At 38.2% G+C, this 17211-nt stretch overlaps 1 protein-coding gene across 6 annotated transcripts in view; it reads right to left on the bottom strand.

The window, feature by feature from the left end:
* STK4 (serine/threonine kinase 4) overlaps positions 1 to 17211 on the bottom strand; it is a 113505-nt gene that overhangs the window by 74792 nt on the left and 21502 nt on the right. For all 6 annotated transcript variants that reach the window (XR_010154010.1, XR_008541177.2, XM_063802456.1 and 3 more), the window contains 4 exon segments: positions 9874 to 10041; positions 7821 to 7958; positions 4602 to 4730; positions 3765 to 3951 (listed from right to left, as the gene is read on the bottom strand). Coding sequence is in view for 4 of the 6 variants with exons in the window: in XM_063802456.1 (XP_063658526.1) it covers positions 3765 to 3951; positions 4602 to 4730; positions 7821 to 7958; positions 9874 to 10041 (622 nt within the window). In the remaining 2 variants the exon portion in view is untranslated.

Here is a 17211-nt window from a genome sequence, read left to right as displayed (position 1 = left end):
AACTTTGAAATTTATTAGGAAAGTAGAAATTTAAGTAAGCATATACTTATGCATACACTTTGCCAGTTGGTAGAAGAGAGTGGGGAGAGGGGATTAAGGTAAGGGAAAGGAAGTGATGGCGGTGAGGACTCAATCAATCCAACAGAAGGAAAGAAAGGAGGCTGGGCGCGGTGGCTTATGCCTGTAATCCCAGCACTTTGGGAGGCCAAGGTGGGCGGATTACAAGGTCAAGAGTTTGAGACCAGCCTGACCAATATAGTGAAACCCCGTCTCTACTAAAAATACAAAAAAAAGTTAGCTGAGTATAGTGGCATGCACCTGTAATCCCAGCTACTTGGGAGGCTGGGGCAGGAGAATCGCTTGAACCCGGGAGGCGGAGGTTGCAGTGAGCCAAGATCGCACCACTGCATTCCAGCCTGGGCAACAGGGCAAGACTCCGTCTCAAAAAAAAAAAAGAAAAAAGAAAAAAAAGAAAGGAGAAAAAAAGGATTTCATGACAAAAATATCAAAAGCAATTGCAACAAAAGCAAAAATTGACAAATGGAATCTAATTAAACTAAAGAGTCTCTGCACAGCAAAAGAAACTATCATCAGAGTGAACGGACAACCTACAGAATGGGAGAAAACTTTTGCAATCTACCCATCTGACAAAGGTCTAATATCCAGAATCTACAGGGAACTTACACAAATTTACAAGAAAAAAAAAAAAACATGAAAAATTAGGCAAAGGACATGAACAGGCATTTCTTAAAAGATTATTTATTTTTATTTTTATTTTTAAGGCTAGTCAAGTGAAACAGTGGGAGTGGAGAAAAACAAAGAAAAAATTGGTTGTGGCCGGGCGCAGTGGCTCACGACTTTTAATCCCAGCACTCGGGGAGGCCAAGATGGGGAAATCACTTGAGGTCAAGAGTTCAAGACCAGCCTGGCCAACATGGTGAAACCCCATCTCTACTAAAAATACAAAAATTAGCCAGGCATGGTGGCACACGCCTGGGCGAAAGAGCAAGACTCCGTCTCAAAAAAAAAGAAAAAACTGGTTGTGATCAATTAGTTGTAAACACCACTGCACTCGGACTAACCAACAGTTATCATTTTTTTAAAGACATTTTTAGAGGCCGGGAACAGTTACTCAACCTGTAATCCCAACACTTTGGGAGGCTGAAGCGGGCAGATCATGTGAGATCAGGAGTTTGAGACCAGCCTGGCCAACATGGTGAAACCCCACCTGTATTAAAAATACAAAAAAGGTAGCCAGGTGTGGCAGCACACGCCTGTAGTCGCAGCTACTCGGGAGGCTGAGACAGGAGAATCACTTGAACCCGGGAGGTGGAGGTTGATGTGAGCCAAGATCGCACCACTGCACTCCAAGCCTGGGCGACAAAGTAAGACTCCGTCTCCAAAAAAAAAAAAAAAATTTAGAGACGTTTTAGGTTCACAGCAAAACTGACAGGAAGGAAAGGAGGGTTCCCATATCCCATATACTCCCTGCTATACATGCATAGTCTCCCTTAACATTTATAATTTTAATTTCCAAGGATAAACATTTCATAGAGGTTCAAATAAGGAACTAAATGAAAGTCTATCCATTTTCACAAATTTTAGCCTCTAGAAATTTCAGTTCTGCAAGTCATGAATTACACAATTTTTATAAATGTGTTGACTATTAGAGGAATAAGGGACAATGAAAATAAACAAATTTAGTAATAATTTAATTTTACTGATTAGGGCACTGAGACCCATAGGAGGAAAGTGAATTATCTAACACCACATAGATCAGTATCTGAGCCCAGGCTTGTACCTGGTCCAATATTAAATATTAAATCAGGCCAGGAGAGGTGGCTCACACCTCTAATTCCAGCACTTTGGGAGGCCAAGGCAGGATGATCACTTAAGACCAGGAGCCCAAAACCAGCCTGGGCATCATAGCAAGACCCTGTCTCTACAAAAAATTTAAAAATTAGCTGGGCACACCTATACATACTCCCAGCTACTTGGGAGACTGAGGTGGGAGGATAGCTTGAGCCCAGAAGATCAAGGTTACAGTGAGCTGATCATACCTACTGTACGCTAACCTGGGCAAGAACAAGACCCTATCTGTTAAAAAAAAATAACTTAAATAAATAAATACTTAAAATCAATTATAAAGAAATGGTATGATGACTCAGATTTACTTTGAATTAATTCATTTTACTATTTTCTAGAGTTATTATCAGAAAAAAAAAAAATCTTGCCCAAAATACCACTGATGTCATAGCATGTCCTATAAATCAGGACTTTGAAGCCTGCATTACCTTAAGAATCTTTTTTACCCCTTACTCCTCTCACTGCTTTTTATGGCCTTAAAAATGAATACTTTTACAAAGTATTTACTAATTGCTTTTTGGTGAGGTGGGGCTGAAATAAGACGGGCAGTGAGTTGATCATTGCTGAAGCTGAGCGATATAGGTCTATAGGGGTCATTATATTATTCTGTGTAATTGTATGTATGTTTTAATTTTCCATAATGATAAATTTAAGTAACTCCTAAAACAATAAGGAATTTTTAAAAATCTCAAAATAAGTGGCAAATCTGTCAAATCTGTAATCCAAAAGGGAGAATTACAAAATCTGCAACAGACTGTCTGTGAACAAATTGTATTTAATGTTACTCAGACTGTGACTGCTTAGGTTTTTAAACAGTTCTCTTCATGATTATAATAAAAGATGCATGTTTCTCATTAGACATGCTAAAACTATCCAAGTTCAGAAACTGAAAAGAATAAACAACTCATTGAATTAGCATTTGAATTATGAAAATCACATTTGGAAAAAAATTAATTCTTTAAATAAAAATGGGCACAATTTCCCTAACACGTGCATGTACAACACATACTAACAGGTTGGCCTAGTTGTATTACACAGCGATTATAATCATCTACATAATTAAACCCCTTAAGACAAGTAGACAATTTAGTACTCAGAGTCAATGAAAAGAACTAGAGGTCAGTAGCTCATTACTGCAAAATGAACATTACTAACAAATCATACTGGCTACTTTTAAAACAGGAGGGGAGGAGAAGGGCAATCTAGTACATGGCATTTAGTTGATAATTTGTACATCATCAAACATGGGATTTCTACAGTGCCTTAATCTTGAGTTTAGGGGATGAAACATAAAGCACCACGAGCACTGAATGACACAAGAATTTCACTCTAAGATAGGAGCTGAACACAAGATGTTAGGCCTAGTCACAGGCAAAAAAGGATCAGCCAGATACGGAGAGAAGCAGAGATGAGTTTAAACTAGAAGAAACTGGATAGAACTTTTCAACTTGTACAGTCATCTTTCATTGACTGACAGTATTGGTAAACTTGGGTTAGACCCAAACGGTCATGAAAATAAACTGAAGATGTATGTACAGTAAATAACTCAGAATGTCATTACACCTTCACAGGAATTATGCATCAAACAATGCATGTGCTTGCCTCCAAAGATCAAGGTAAGGAAGGAAAATAATGACAACATTCAATGAGAAAATGGCTGCTCTGGTTCAAAAGCAAAATTCTTTCTCACTGTTGATGCTTTCTTGACTTTGACTCCACAGGCCAGCTTTCCCCCTCACCAAACCTCCTGACCCATCGCAAACTTCCAGGTTTTCTACTCCTTTGGTTGTGACAAAAGAAAGAACCCAAGGCTAAGCCTGCATGAACCATGAGAATCTGTCTTCTCTGAAATATGTATGCTTGGTCTAAGAAGTCAGTGAATTTACTCAGAGCCTTACTTTTCATAGTTCCTTCCTCTTCCTCATCCTCTGCATTGATCACCATGGTGCCCAGTTGTGATGGCAACGTGTCATCGTGCTCAATCATAGTATTGGCTCCATCAGTCATGGTGCTGGCTACTCGGACAGTGCCCATCTCATCACCCACTGCTCGAACCATCGTGCCAGAATCCATTTCATCCTCTTCCTGTAAAAGGATACAATCTCAAATTGGGGCTAATTTGACAAAAGACTTTGAGTTTTCTGAATAACTACTACTTGTCTTAGTGAAAATATTTCGAGATTTAACACTTATTCAGGTCCTAAACTCACCTTCCAGAAATGAAAGCGCTGTTACTTAAGCAAAGAAGACAAATTTATCCATGTGATAATAAGCAGTGTATCTAACCCTAAAGGAATTCTTCCTCTACTCTTCTTAACAGAGTTTTGCGACATAGATCTAAGAAACTCATGTGAACATCTTTGGAATCTCAGGGTTGTGAGGAAGTCTATAAATGTAAAAGCTACATGTTAAGTATGGATCCCAGATTCCCCAAAAGGATATGAAAAGCCAAGTCCCAGACCTGAGCATTCTCTCTCTAAAATAAAAAGTTAAATTGAGTAAAAGATAGAGGGGCAAAGAGTAAAATTTAAAAGTGTTTTAGGAAGCACTGGGAGAAGAATAAGCACAGATACAACAACCCTCTAGCATGCGTTGATCCAGGTTAGGACATAGTTATGCTGGAAGCATCTCCAGCTCCAAGTTGATCCAATACCTCCTACTCATCTTACCTGGTTTGGCAATCATAAAATAACAAGCATCAATGTCTGAGGCCCACAGCAATGGCTGCCACTCACTGAGTTTTCTTCATCGTCCTGGTCCACTTCCCGCTGCTGGGATTCCTGGCGTTTCAGTTTCACATCCATGGCTTCATTAATTAAGTCTCGCAGTATTGACACTCCTTTGGCACTCCTGACAAATGGGTGCTAAAAGAACAAAGTAGAAAATACTGGAGACAGTTTATATGGTGACAGTGCCAAAACAGTACCTGGAACACAGTAGGTACTGGATAACATGTGTTGAATCAATCAATGAATCTGATCTTTCTCTTTGTGCTTCGGACAACAGCTAAACCACACACCCTTTATAACTCTGAGTAGAGCAAATTCAGTCTTTGCCTATCTTTTTCAGCCTGGCTGAAACGCCTATGCCATTTCTCTCTGTCAAATCTAGCGATTCTCAATAGGGAGTATCATCTCCTGGAGGAACTTGTGTAAACATGTTGGGAACATGTTATAGCTGCCACAATGTTTGGTGAGCACAAATGGCATGGGACATTAGCAATTTTGCAAAGTACAGAACTGTCCTGTACGACCATGAACTGTGGCAGATTCTGCACATTTTTCAAATGTCTCAGGGTGTGTATACACCTTAGTAGATAATACTAAAAAAATGTTTTCAAGAGATATGCAAAAAGGCCAGTGATTTGGGAGGTGATTTTAGAGAGGGGAACTTAATGGAATAAAGAAATTATTTAGAAATCACTGAAAAATCTACTCATCTGACTTGTTCTTTCTATGGTAGCATTTCCAACTACACATTTAGGTAAAAAGGATTTTAGTGCAAAAATGCAGTTGCTGCAGACATACTAAAACTGATCATATATATGTAACAGATTTTGACCCAAATATTATTCAATCACCAAAGATACTTGAAACAAAGGGGTATTGCTGAATTTCATTACTAAAATTTGCTTTATAAGTTTTTAATATTAATACCATCATATGTTTTTATTGTTTGTATTTGTAGCACGTGATAAGAAATCTATGCTGTGAAAGTTACATATGGAAATTCTTTTTGGGGAATTGCCTGTTGTCTTCCAAACTTACTCCAATATTGTCCCCATTGTTTCTTGGCAATCCATTCTCTGTTCTCCATCACCCATCAAAGGATACAAGTTCCAAGTAAGAACTCCAGAGATGGACAGTATACCTCAAAATGTGGTCAGAATGCAACACAGGAGATACATTTCCATAACATTTTGTCACTACCCCATCCAGGTAGAAAAAGAATTTGGCAATCCACTTAGAAATAAGACCCAGCTCATTTGCAATAATATCATATTGCCTTGTTCTTTCCACTTAGAAAATCTGTAATATCATATCCCACCTTCTGTAATAAGAGACAAATAAATCTGGCCTGTTATTATTTAACATCAGTTTCATGCTAGTGTCCACTCATTCTTTTTACTGTATTTCTTAAATGGCGTAGTTTCTGATTTTCTTTTCCTTTTCTTTTTCTTTGTTTTTTTTTTTGAGATGGAGTCTTGCTCTGTTGCCCAGGCTGGAGTGCAGTGGCACAATCTCAGCTCACTGTAACCTCTGCCTCCCGGATTCAAGTGCTTCTCCTGCCTCAGCCTCCTGCTGGGATTACAGGCATGCGCCACCACGCCCAGCTAATTTTTGTATTGTTTTAGTAGAGATGGGGATTCACCATGTTGGCCAGGCTGGTCTCGAACTCCCGACCTCAAGTGATCCGCCTGCCTCAGCCTCCCAAAGTGCTGGGATTACAGGCATGAGCCACTGCACCTGGCTAGTTTCTGATTTTCCTACAGCTCTTAAATCTAAACTCATTCATGATGCCAGGCACAGGTATCTATTTCATTATGTCTGCAAACTGGGTCAGGCTGAAGTAACTGCACGTTGAAAGCCATATTATTTCATTATAAATTATCTTTATTTTTCTCCATCACATCATAGACAATATTGATTCTTTTTAAATTATGGGCATAAAAAGGTTTTATTATATGTGAGTTTCATTGCAGAAAAGTAATGAGAGTTTTTAAATATATACATTGGTTATAAAAAGGGGGCACTGGGTCTGAAATGACTGCAAACGGTTGGCCTAGCCCAATTATAATAGCTAATATTTATCACGTTCATACCATACTGTCTTCAATACATGTGAACACTGTTCAAAGTAACACACATTATATCATTTAATCATCACAACACATGAGGCAGGTACTGTATCCCCATTTCACAGATCACAAAACTAAAAGAACAGAGAGATTAAGTTACTTGCCCAAGATCACAAAGCTAGTATATTGGGAGCCAGGATTCAAACCTGGGCAATCTGACCAGGATCCAAGCTCCTAACCACTAAGCATACTGCCTGCCACATGCCACCTGTCCTTCAAGGACCAGGCCTAGAAGCTACCTCCTCCAGGAAAACACTTTTTGCATCTCCAGTCCAAAGAGGCCTTCTCCCACCCTGAACTACAACAGTACCCACCACTGCTCTTAATTCTTTGTCAGACTCGGGTAGACTTGATGGTACCCCTGCTTTGGAATAAAAAAGGCTCAAGTTCTAATACTGACTGTGCTACTTACCAGCTGAGTGACCCGAAATGAGTAAACCTCCCTAAGTTTCCATTTTTTATCTATAAAACTGAAATAATACCCACCCTTCACAGGGTCTATGTGATGATTAAATGGCACATATGCAAAGTATGTGGCGGACAGCAGGTACTCACTAAATGTCAGTTCCCTTTCTCTAATCCCATACTGCCCTGTATTTTCTTACATTATTGTCTTGTTCGATGATTTAACATTCTTTTCTACTCAAATAGATTCAAACCTCCCTAGAGGTAGAGAATGTCTTAAACTTCTTTTACTTTGTTTTTCAAGATAGCGTCTCACTCTATTGCTCAGGCTGGAATGTAGCAGCACAATCATGCCTCACTGCGGCCTCAACCTCCTGGGATCAAGAGATTCTCCCACCTCCCACCTCAGCCTTCCAGGTAGCTGGAACTACAGGCATGCGCCACCACATCTGGCTAATTTTTTGCATTCTTTTTGTAGAGACATGGTTTCACCATGCTGGCTGGCCTCAAACTCCTGGGCTCAAGCAATATACCTGCCTCAGCCTCCCAAAGTGCTATGATTACAGGCGTGAGCCACTGCACCCAGCCTGCCTTATACTTCTTTACTATCTCCACGTAGGTGACCTCATGGCATCTTTTGGTCAGCATGTAAATGAAATGGAGCGAGATGGCATCACAGGGTGATTCATACCTGCAGGAGCTGAGTGGCTGTGGCCCTCTGCTCAGGGCTCTTTACAAGACACTGTTTCACAAAATCTGTAAAGTTATCTGACCATAGCTCTGGTTTTCGGAATGTGGGAGGAGGATTTGTAGGAATCATGAAGATTGCCTGGTTAGAACAAACAAACAAACAAAAAGATCTGGTAAAATAAAAGTAATGCTCCAATAAAAAATACATCTGGAATTACATTTGAAGCTTGGTAAATGATTTTTCACTTACCCACTGAGAAGCTCACCCAAATTCCAACAAAAGTCTAAGCATCTGATGGTTAAAGAACCTGACATATCTCCCTCTCTCCTTTTCCCTCTCTCATATATGGGTCTTGTTTCCTAAACCTCACAACATCAATCAAGCTTTTTTATTATTATTATTTTGGTAACCACAGTACATTGCCTTTCAAAGTAGAAAGGCGAGACCTAAGAGTATCTACATCCTAAAGATAACCTTGACCCCATAGTTGTCAAGTTTCCCTGCCTCTTAAAAGTTATTACCACCCCCAGATGTCAGCAGCAACTACACAATAAGGTCATCAACCAGAAGTCCCAAAAATCACAATGGGGTCATTAACTTCCAAAGTAAGCTAAATCAACGCATGTGTGAGGGGGAAAAATTAAAAATTGGCCCACTACGTTGCAGTTACATTCTACTATGTCCAAAAATAAGACTATTATTTATTAAATTTCCAATTTTAAAAAAGCCATGTTTTTTGAAAAGTAAAACACTATACAAATAAGCAGCTTAAATTATATTCTTTAAATCTAAAATTGTAACTAGTAAATCTCCTCACTCCTTCTCCCAAAAAAGAGGGAGGACTTACCTTGGGAACATGAATTTGTGTAAGTCTTTTAATAGGAGAATTAATTAATCAGAGAAGAGGAAGAGCTGTGGTAAGGAAGGATGGAGAGGACCACAGAGCCCCTGAGGAAGGCAGGGTTGGCGGGGGGGTGTATTACAACAGTGCTGTGATGAAGGGTTCTGGGACAGTTAAGCCTGGGAACTGCTTAGGGTGTGAGCACTGGAAGAGCTTCACTGGAGATGCATTCTATGGGCCCTTAACATTCTAGAAGGAGATAGGGGTTGGAGAGTACACAGCCTCCAGATGAAGAGGATCTGGGGATCTACAAACCAAAACTTACAAATTCAAACACCTATAGGGACCAGGCAGAAGAAAGACAAAAAATGAACAAGGCTGGGTTTCAGTGACATGAGTTCAAAAATACAGTTTGCTTTCTTCTTAACACTATTATAAGAAAAACATTAGAGAAATACTGTAATAAGTGGCAGCTAATACTTGGTGACACAACAGGGAATCATGGAGACTGATAAAGTAGAAAGTTCATACTCTGTATAAAGGAGACAACCACTACTCAGCTCTAGTGAATGTTGACATGTTAAAATGTGGTTGTCTAAACTATTCAAAATGAGTGAGTGACAGACAGAGAGAGAGAGTAGCACAAATCAAACCAAGCATTTCTATGGCCTATGTCCTGCCAGAGGGCTATCAATACACAACCTCTGGAATGGAGAGGGGTGGAACACACTTAAATTAATTAATGACTACAACTAGAGTCCGTAGAGGTGTATCATCTATAGCGACACTTACAAATTTACACATAATTCATTTATTGTTTGCAACTTAAACAAGTAAGCCATTGAACTTTTTTTTTTTTTTTTTGAGATGGAGTCTCACTCTCTCTCCCAGGCTAGAGTACAGTGTCACGATCTCAGCTCACTGCAACCTCTGCCTCCGGAGTTCAAGCGATTCTCATGCCTCAGTCTCCCAAGCAGCTGGGATTACAGGCGCACGCCACCACACCCAGCTAATTTTTGTATTTTTAGTAGAGACAAGGTTTCACCATGTTGGCCAGGTTGGTCTCGAACTCCTGACCTCTGGTGATCCATCCACCTCAGCCTCCCAAAGTGCTGGGATTACAGGTGTGAGCCACAACACCTGGCTTGAACTTCACTTTTTAATGATGATCAGTAACTAACCACCGCACTGGCTTTCTGTCCACTTTCTTACCCTCATTGGATGGATATCAGCATAAGGGGGCTTTCCTTCAGCCATTTCTATGGCAGTTATTCCCAGGGACCAGATGTCTGCTACACAGTTGTATCCAATTTCCTGAATCACTTCTGGAGCCATCCAAAATGGTGTTCCTATCACTGTATTCCTCTTGGCCATGGTATCCTAAAATAGAAAGGGAGAGAGACTGACACTAAGCTTAAAACTACTGAGATGTCCACAGAGGAAGTCTACAGAAAAAAAAAGAAGAAAAAAAAAAAAAAACTACTGAGAAAAAGAGGCTTTTCCAACAATAAAAAAATGCCTTGTACTTGAAATACATATAAAAACCATACTCTGAGCATGATCAAGCAGGCATAGAAGAAATTCAAATGACAAAGAAACACAAAAAGATTCTCAATCAATTATTAAAAAAACTAAAATGACTGACAAAAAATTTTAAATTAATAATTAATGCTGATAATAGCATAGAAAATCAGGCACCGAAATAAAATGTTACTGTAGTATAAATTGGTACATTTTAGTACATAAGTTGGCAATATTTATTCAACTTTTAAATATTCATATCCTTTGATCCAAATCTATTTCTTGAAATCTATCTTATGTTCAAGTATCTCAAACGATATGCACAAAGACTGTAGAAATGTCTGTAATGGGGGAGATGAGGAGGAAAAGGAAACAACTCAAATGATCATCAAAAGATAGTAAGTTAAATATAATAAATAACCATATACTGAAACACCATATTAAAAAGAAAAAAAATGAAGATATATACCTTTTCCTAGCATGAAAAAAATGCACAACATACATTACAAAGCAAAAAAAAGTTGTACAATTATATATAATATAGCCCTGTTTTTGTAAAAGGAAAATACATATAATAATGATGATCATAACAATAATAAAACAATAAACAATAATATGAAACGTTGTTATATCATAGCACAAAAAATCTGGAGTAATACACACCAAACCATTAATTATATCTAGTAGGCAGAATCACTAAAGATTTTTACTGTCTATCCTGTATACATCTGTAACATTCTGAAGGTTTATATGAGCATACATGTGCAATAAAAAAATTTTAAACTTGATATATAAAAAATAATATACAAAATATCTTAGTTTATGGGCTAAAGAAGAATATGTGGATATGGTACACATTACAGCAAATAACCACTTGCATACTTTCTCAGGATGGCATGGCCCTACTGAAAGAGAACCTCCCTACAGTTCCTATGCTTTAGCAAAAGAAGGATTTTTTTTTTTTTTTTTTTTTTTTGAGAAAGAGTTTTGATCTTCTGCCCAGGCTGGAGTGAAGAGGCACAATCTTGGCTCACTGCAACCTCCGGCCCTGGGGTTCAAGCGACTCTCCTGACTGAGTCTCCCAAGTAGCTTGGATTACAGGCGCCCACCATCATGCCCGACTAATTTTTGTATTTTTAGTAGAGACAAGGTCTCGCCACATTGGCCAGGCTGGTCTCGAACTCCTGACCTCAGGTGATCCACCTGCCTCGGCCTCCCGAAGTGCTGGGGTTACAGGCATGAGCCACAATGCCCAGCAAAAGAAGAATTTTTAAACAGAACTAAATACGAAAAAGGACTTCCGATCATCATCACTGATATTCCTTCTGAAATGCCTGTGATTTAGGCAATGCCAGTCAGAAGCAAATGACAGGTCATTTAAATCAATCTCATTGTCAGTCCCATGTAAAAAACTAACACAGGAACTAACTTACTGCTTAGTCATTTCCTTAGCTCTGAAACTTCAAATTTGCAAGGGTGTTTTCAAATGGTGCTAGTCAAAATTGTTTTCACTGGATTATTTCAATTAGAAATGGTTACTTGGATAGCTAGAAAGTTTTTGAAAATTAATAAGAGCAATGAGTGTACACTAACCCCACTTAGATTTGTATTATAAAGTTATATTAGTAAAATAGCATAGCAATAAAAAAATAAAGTCCAGAAGTTCACTATGGCATATGTGTATATGTATGTGTGTGTGTGTACATATATATCATATATATGTATATATAATAACCTGTTATATATACCACATATACATATGATTTATGATTAAAATGTCATTTAAAATCAGCAAGCAAAGAATAGATTATGAAAAAAAAAAGCACTGGGAATCTAGTCATTTGTAGAACTCTACACTTAAATGCCTACCTTATACTTTCACCAAAATAAGTTCAAATAAGTTGAAATTTTAAACATAAAAAACAAAGCCCAACGAATACTTTAAAGAAGTACATTAGACAGTCAGGCACGGTGGCTCATGCCTATAATCCCAGCACTTTGGGAGGCAGAGGTGGGCAGATTGCCTGAGCTCAGGAGTTCGAAACCAGCCTGGGAAACATAGCGAAATCCCGTCTCTACTAAAAGTACAAAAAATTAGCCGGGTGTGGTAGCAGGTACCTGTAATCCCAGCTACTCGGGAGGCTGAAGCACAAGAATCACTTGAACCTGGGAGGCGAAGGTTACAGTGAGCCAAGATTGCGCTACTGTCCTCTAGCCTAGGTGACAGAGCGAGACTGTCTCAAAAAAAAAAAACAAAAAAAAACAAAAAACAGTACATTAGCCAGGCATGGTGGCACATGCCTGTAGTCCTAGCTACTTGGGAGGCTAAGAGCCCAGAAGTTCAAGATTACAGTGAACTATGATCATGCCACTGCACTCCAGCCTGAGCAACAGAGCAGGTGTGCTGGCTTATACCTCTAATCCCAATACTTTGGGAGGCAGAGGCAGGAGTTCCGGACCAGCCTGGGTAAAATAGGGAGAGCCTATCTCTATAAAAAATGTTAAAATTTTAACTGGGCGAAGTGGCACACACCTGTAGTCCTAGCTACTTGGGAGCCTGAAGCAAGAGGATTGCTTGAGCCCAGGAGTTTGACACCACAATGAGCCATGATCATGCCACTATACTCCAGCCTGGGTGCCAGGGCAAGACCTTGTCTCAAATAAAATAAAATAAAATAAAATAATAAAAAATAAAAAAACATAGATTAACCATTCTATAATGTTAAGGAGAAAAGGATTTTTTAAGCATGACATCAAAGACAGAAACCATAAGATAAAAGGTAGATGGATTTTTCTATATAAAATTTGGAAACTTATGTAGTATTTTTTTAAAAAGCCATAATCAAAATTAAAAGACAACTAGTAAACTAGAAGATATTTCAGCATATACAAAATAGGAGTAACAATTTTAACATAAATTTTTTTAGTTTATCTTTTTTAATAAGATTTATTTAAAAGATGCAACACTCAGCCAGGCACAATGGCTCAAACCTGTAATCCCAGCACTTTGGCACGCCAAGTGGGGCAGATTGCTTGAGCTCAGGAGTTTGAGACCAGCCTGGTCAACATGGTGAAACTATGTCTCTACAAAAACTACTAAAAATTAGCTGGGGGTGGTGGTGTGCGTCTGTAGTCCCAGCTACCCAAGAGGCCAAAGTGGGGGGATCACCTAAGCCTGGTGGTTGAGGCTGCAGTGAGCCGTGATTGTGCCACTGCACTCCAGGCTGGGTGACAGAGCAAGACCCTGTCTCCCAAAAACAAAAAAAAAGTACAACATTCAATTAGGAAAACTGACACACACAAAAATGAACATTTACAAACGAATTTTTATAAATGGCCAATAATTAAATGCAAAAATATGTGAACTGCTTTGAGAAATAGCAGGGAAGATACAAGTTACTGCCCATTCAGCATTAGCAAATATGAGGGGAAAAGAGCACATTTATATACTGAAGTTGGAAACTGAAACTGTTCACTTCTAGAAGAAATTCAGCACTATGCATCAAAAGCACTTTGCCAATATACATTCACATATTTTCTGACCCAGATTCCAACGTAAATAAATTATCCTAAGATTTACTCAAGGAAATGCTGAAAAATTTAGTTGCAAGAATGTTAATCACAGAGTTTATGTTTATAGTGGTGGGAAAACTCTAAGCAACCTTAATGGGCACCCAACATCCAACTGTAGGGAAAGAGTTAAATAAATCATGCTATATCCATACAATGAAATACCCATGTTGCCACCAGAAATAATATTACAGAGTCTTGGGTAAAGATGGCAGCTTGAGCAAATACATTTTACTTTCACTATCTCTCAAAACTCACTCAAAAAGATACTAAAAGGATTGTTTTTTAAGAATAAATCTACAAGAATAAAAAAACAAAGGGGAAAATAACTACAGCCACAAAATTTTAAAAGCTGGAGAGCAGATGGCCCAATAGTAACTAACTGAACAGACTATCAGATGGAATCCTCAGTCAGTCGCCAGGAAAACTAGGAAACAACCTGATTTTAACACCAACCCCTCCAAAAGACTTAGAAATTGGTGGCATCAGGCAGAGAAAAGAGGGGTGAAAACGGACATCCAAATAGGAAGCCTGGGTTGAAAGAGTTAAGAAGCAGCTAAGCACCCTAAACCTTCCTCTCCCATCAAGCAACTAGTGGGCTTCCCTCGCCCCACCCTGGCATTAGACTGGAGGTGTACTCTCTGGGGAGTGAAACCAAGGATCTCTAGACTATAGAGAGTGTGGGTAGTGTTGTGAATCAGGAACATTAAATGAGCATTAACATGTTAACAATCCCCACTGCCACCACCACCACCACTTCCCAGAAAGCTGCCAACAAGGCCTACAGCCTCTAGACAAGAGACCGGAGAGGGGCTAAACTTAGTAGTACTGGAGGTGTCACAACCAAACAGCCAAGTCAGATCATCTTGTACTACAGTTTCAGTTTATTTTAGTGAAGGAAAAAAAATCTCATTTTTTTTAACAAAACAACATACATGTTCACAGTTAATTTAAAAAAAAAAAGTCCAGCAAGGTGCCAGGACACAAGATAATATACAAAAATCAATTGTATGTTACACTAGCAATGAACAATCTGAAAATAAGGCAAATCCATTTAAAATAGCATCAAAAAGTACAAACTACTTAGGAATGAATTTAACCAAATACATGCAAAACTTGTACACTGCAAATTATAAAACATTGCTAAAAGAATTAAAGAAAATCTAAATAAATGGAAAGACAGCTTATGTTCATAGATCGGAAGACAATATTGCCAAAATGGCAGTATTTTCAAGCTGATTTACGATTCAAAATAATGTCTACCAAAATCCCAACGGCCTTTTCTGCAGAAATTGACAAGCTGATCCTAAAATTTATGTGGAAATACAAGGGACCCAGAATAGCCAAAACAATCTTGAAATAGAAGGACAAAGTTGGAACACTCACACTTAACCAACTTCAAAAATTACTTCAAACTTACGGTAATCAAGACAGCATAGAACTGGTGCAAGGACAGACATATAGGTCAATGGAATAGAATTGAAGGCATAGAAATAAACTCATACATTTCAACAAAGAAAAAACAGTCTTTTCAACAAATGTTGGAACAACTACATATCAACATATAAAAGAATGAAATTGGATGCCTATCTCACACCATGAAAACTAACTCAAAACAGATTACAGATCTAAACATAAGAGCTAGAACCATTAAACACTTCAAAGAAATCATAGGAGTAAATCTCCATGACCCTGCATTAGCTAATGATTTCTTAGATGTGACACCAGAAGCACAAGCAACAAAAGAAAAAAGAAACTGGACATGACCAAAATTTAAAAATTTTGTATTTCAAAGGACACCTTCAAGACAACCCACAGAATGAGAGAAAATATTTGCAAATCATGTACATAAGAGACTTATATCTAAAATATATAAAGAACTCTTAATTCAACAATAACAAGGTAAATAACCCAATTAAAAATGGGCAAAAGATTTAAATAGACATTTTCCCAAAGATACACGAATGTCCAATAAGCAGAAAAAATGACAGACGACATCACTAGTCATTAGTAAAATGCAAATCAAGACCACAAAGAGATACTGCCTCATACTCACTAGGATGGTTATAATCAAAAACACAAAAAAGAAAATGTTGGCGAGGATGCAGAGAAGTTGGAATTCTCATACATCAGCAGGGAACACAAAATGGTGAGCCACTTTGGAAAACAGTTTGGCAGTTCCTTAAAAAATTAAACACAGAGTTACCATGTGACCCAGCAACTCTGTGTATCACATGAAAACAACGGTTCACATAAAAACCTGTACACAAATTTCACAGTAGCATTATTCCTAACAGCCAAAAAGCAGAAACAATCTAAATATTCAACTAATGAATAAGTAAACAAAATGTGTTACAGCCACAATGGAATATTACTGAGCAATAAAAAGGAATGAAGAATTGATGCATGTTACAACATGGATGAACTCAAAAACATTATGTTAAACAAAAGAAGCCAGAAACAAAAGGGCACATTATGTATGATTCTATTTATATGAAATATTCAGAATATGCAAATCTATAGTGACAGAAAGTAGATTAGTGGTTGTCAAGGGCTGGGAGGAGAATGGGGACTAACAGCTAAAGGGTACAGTTTATTTTGAGGATGATGAAAATGTTCCGGAATTAGACATTGGCAATAGTTGCACAATTTTGTGAATATACTAAACACTGAATTGTACATATTAAAGGGGAGAAAAATTCTGCCAAGGCAGGCATTATAGCAATAAGAACACTGTAAGTCATTATTGGGTAATCAATCAATTACTAAAATTACTAAATGGAATGGATACATATATATATATATATATATACACACACACACATATATATACACACACACATACATACATACACATTTTTTTTTTTGAGATGGGGTCTCACTCTGTTGCCCAGGCTGGAGTGCAGAGTGCAATGGCGCAATCTCCCAGGTTCAGCCTCCTAAGTAGCTGAGATTACAGGCGTGCGCTACCATGTCCGGCTAATGTTTGTATTTTTAGTGGAGACGGGGTTTCACCATGTTGGCCAGGCTGGTCTCGAACTCCTTACCTCAAGTGATCCTCCCACCTTAGCCTCCCAAAGTGCTGGGATTACAGGCATAAGCCACTGCACCCGACCAATATTATATTATTTTATAGACCATCAGAGGGTGTATTTTTTCAATTTGGTTTCCTGACTAAGACTGTGGTTTAGGTAATATTGTCTGGTACTGTTTACTTTTGTGTTAACAACAAAACCTTTTGGAGAGCCCACAAATCATGATACTGAATAAGGTTCTGATTTATTTTAAACATCAAAGCAATTTCTGTGCTGTTACAATACCTGAGGCTCCCTAACATGTCCCAGGCAGACTTATAATAAAAAAATAAAAATAATAAAAAAAAAACCGTACATAACACCAGTTCTAAACACACACTATATATATTCATTCTACCACCCAAGAAAACCACTTGATATGTAA

The sequence above is a fragment of the Pan troglodytes genome, chromosome 21 (genome assembly GCF_028858775.2).
Source record: "Pan troglodytes isolate AG18354 chromosome 21, NHGRI_mPanTro3-v2.0_pri, whole genome shotgun sequence".
NCBI classification, from domain to species: Eukaryota; Metazoa; Chordata; class Mammalia; order Primates; family Hominidae; genus Pan; species Pan troglodytes.
The sequence above is the reverse complement of the archived record's forward strand: the minus strand, read 5'-3'. Positions and strand labels throughout refer to the sequence as shown.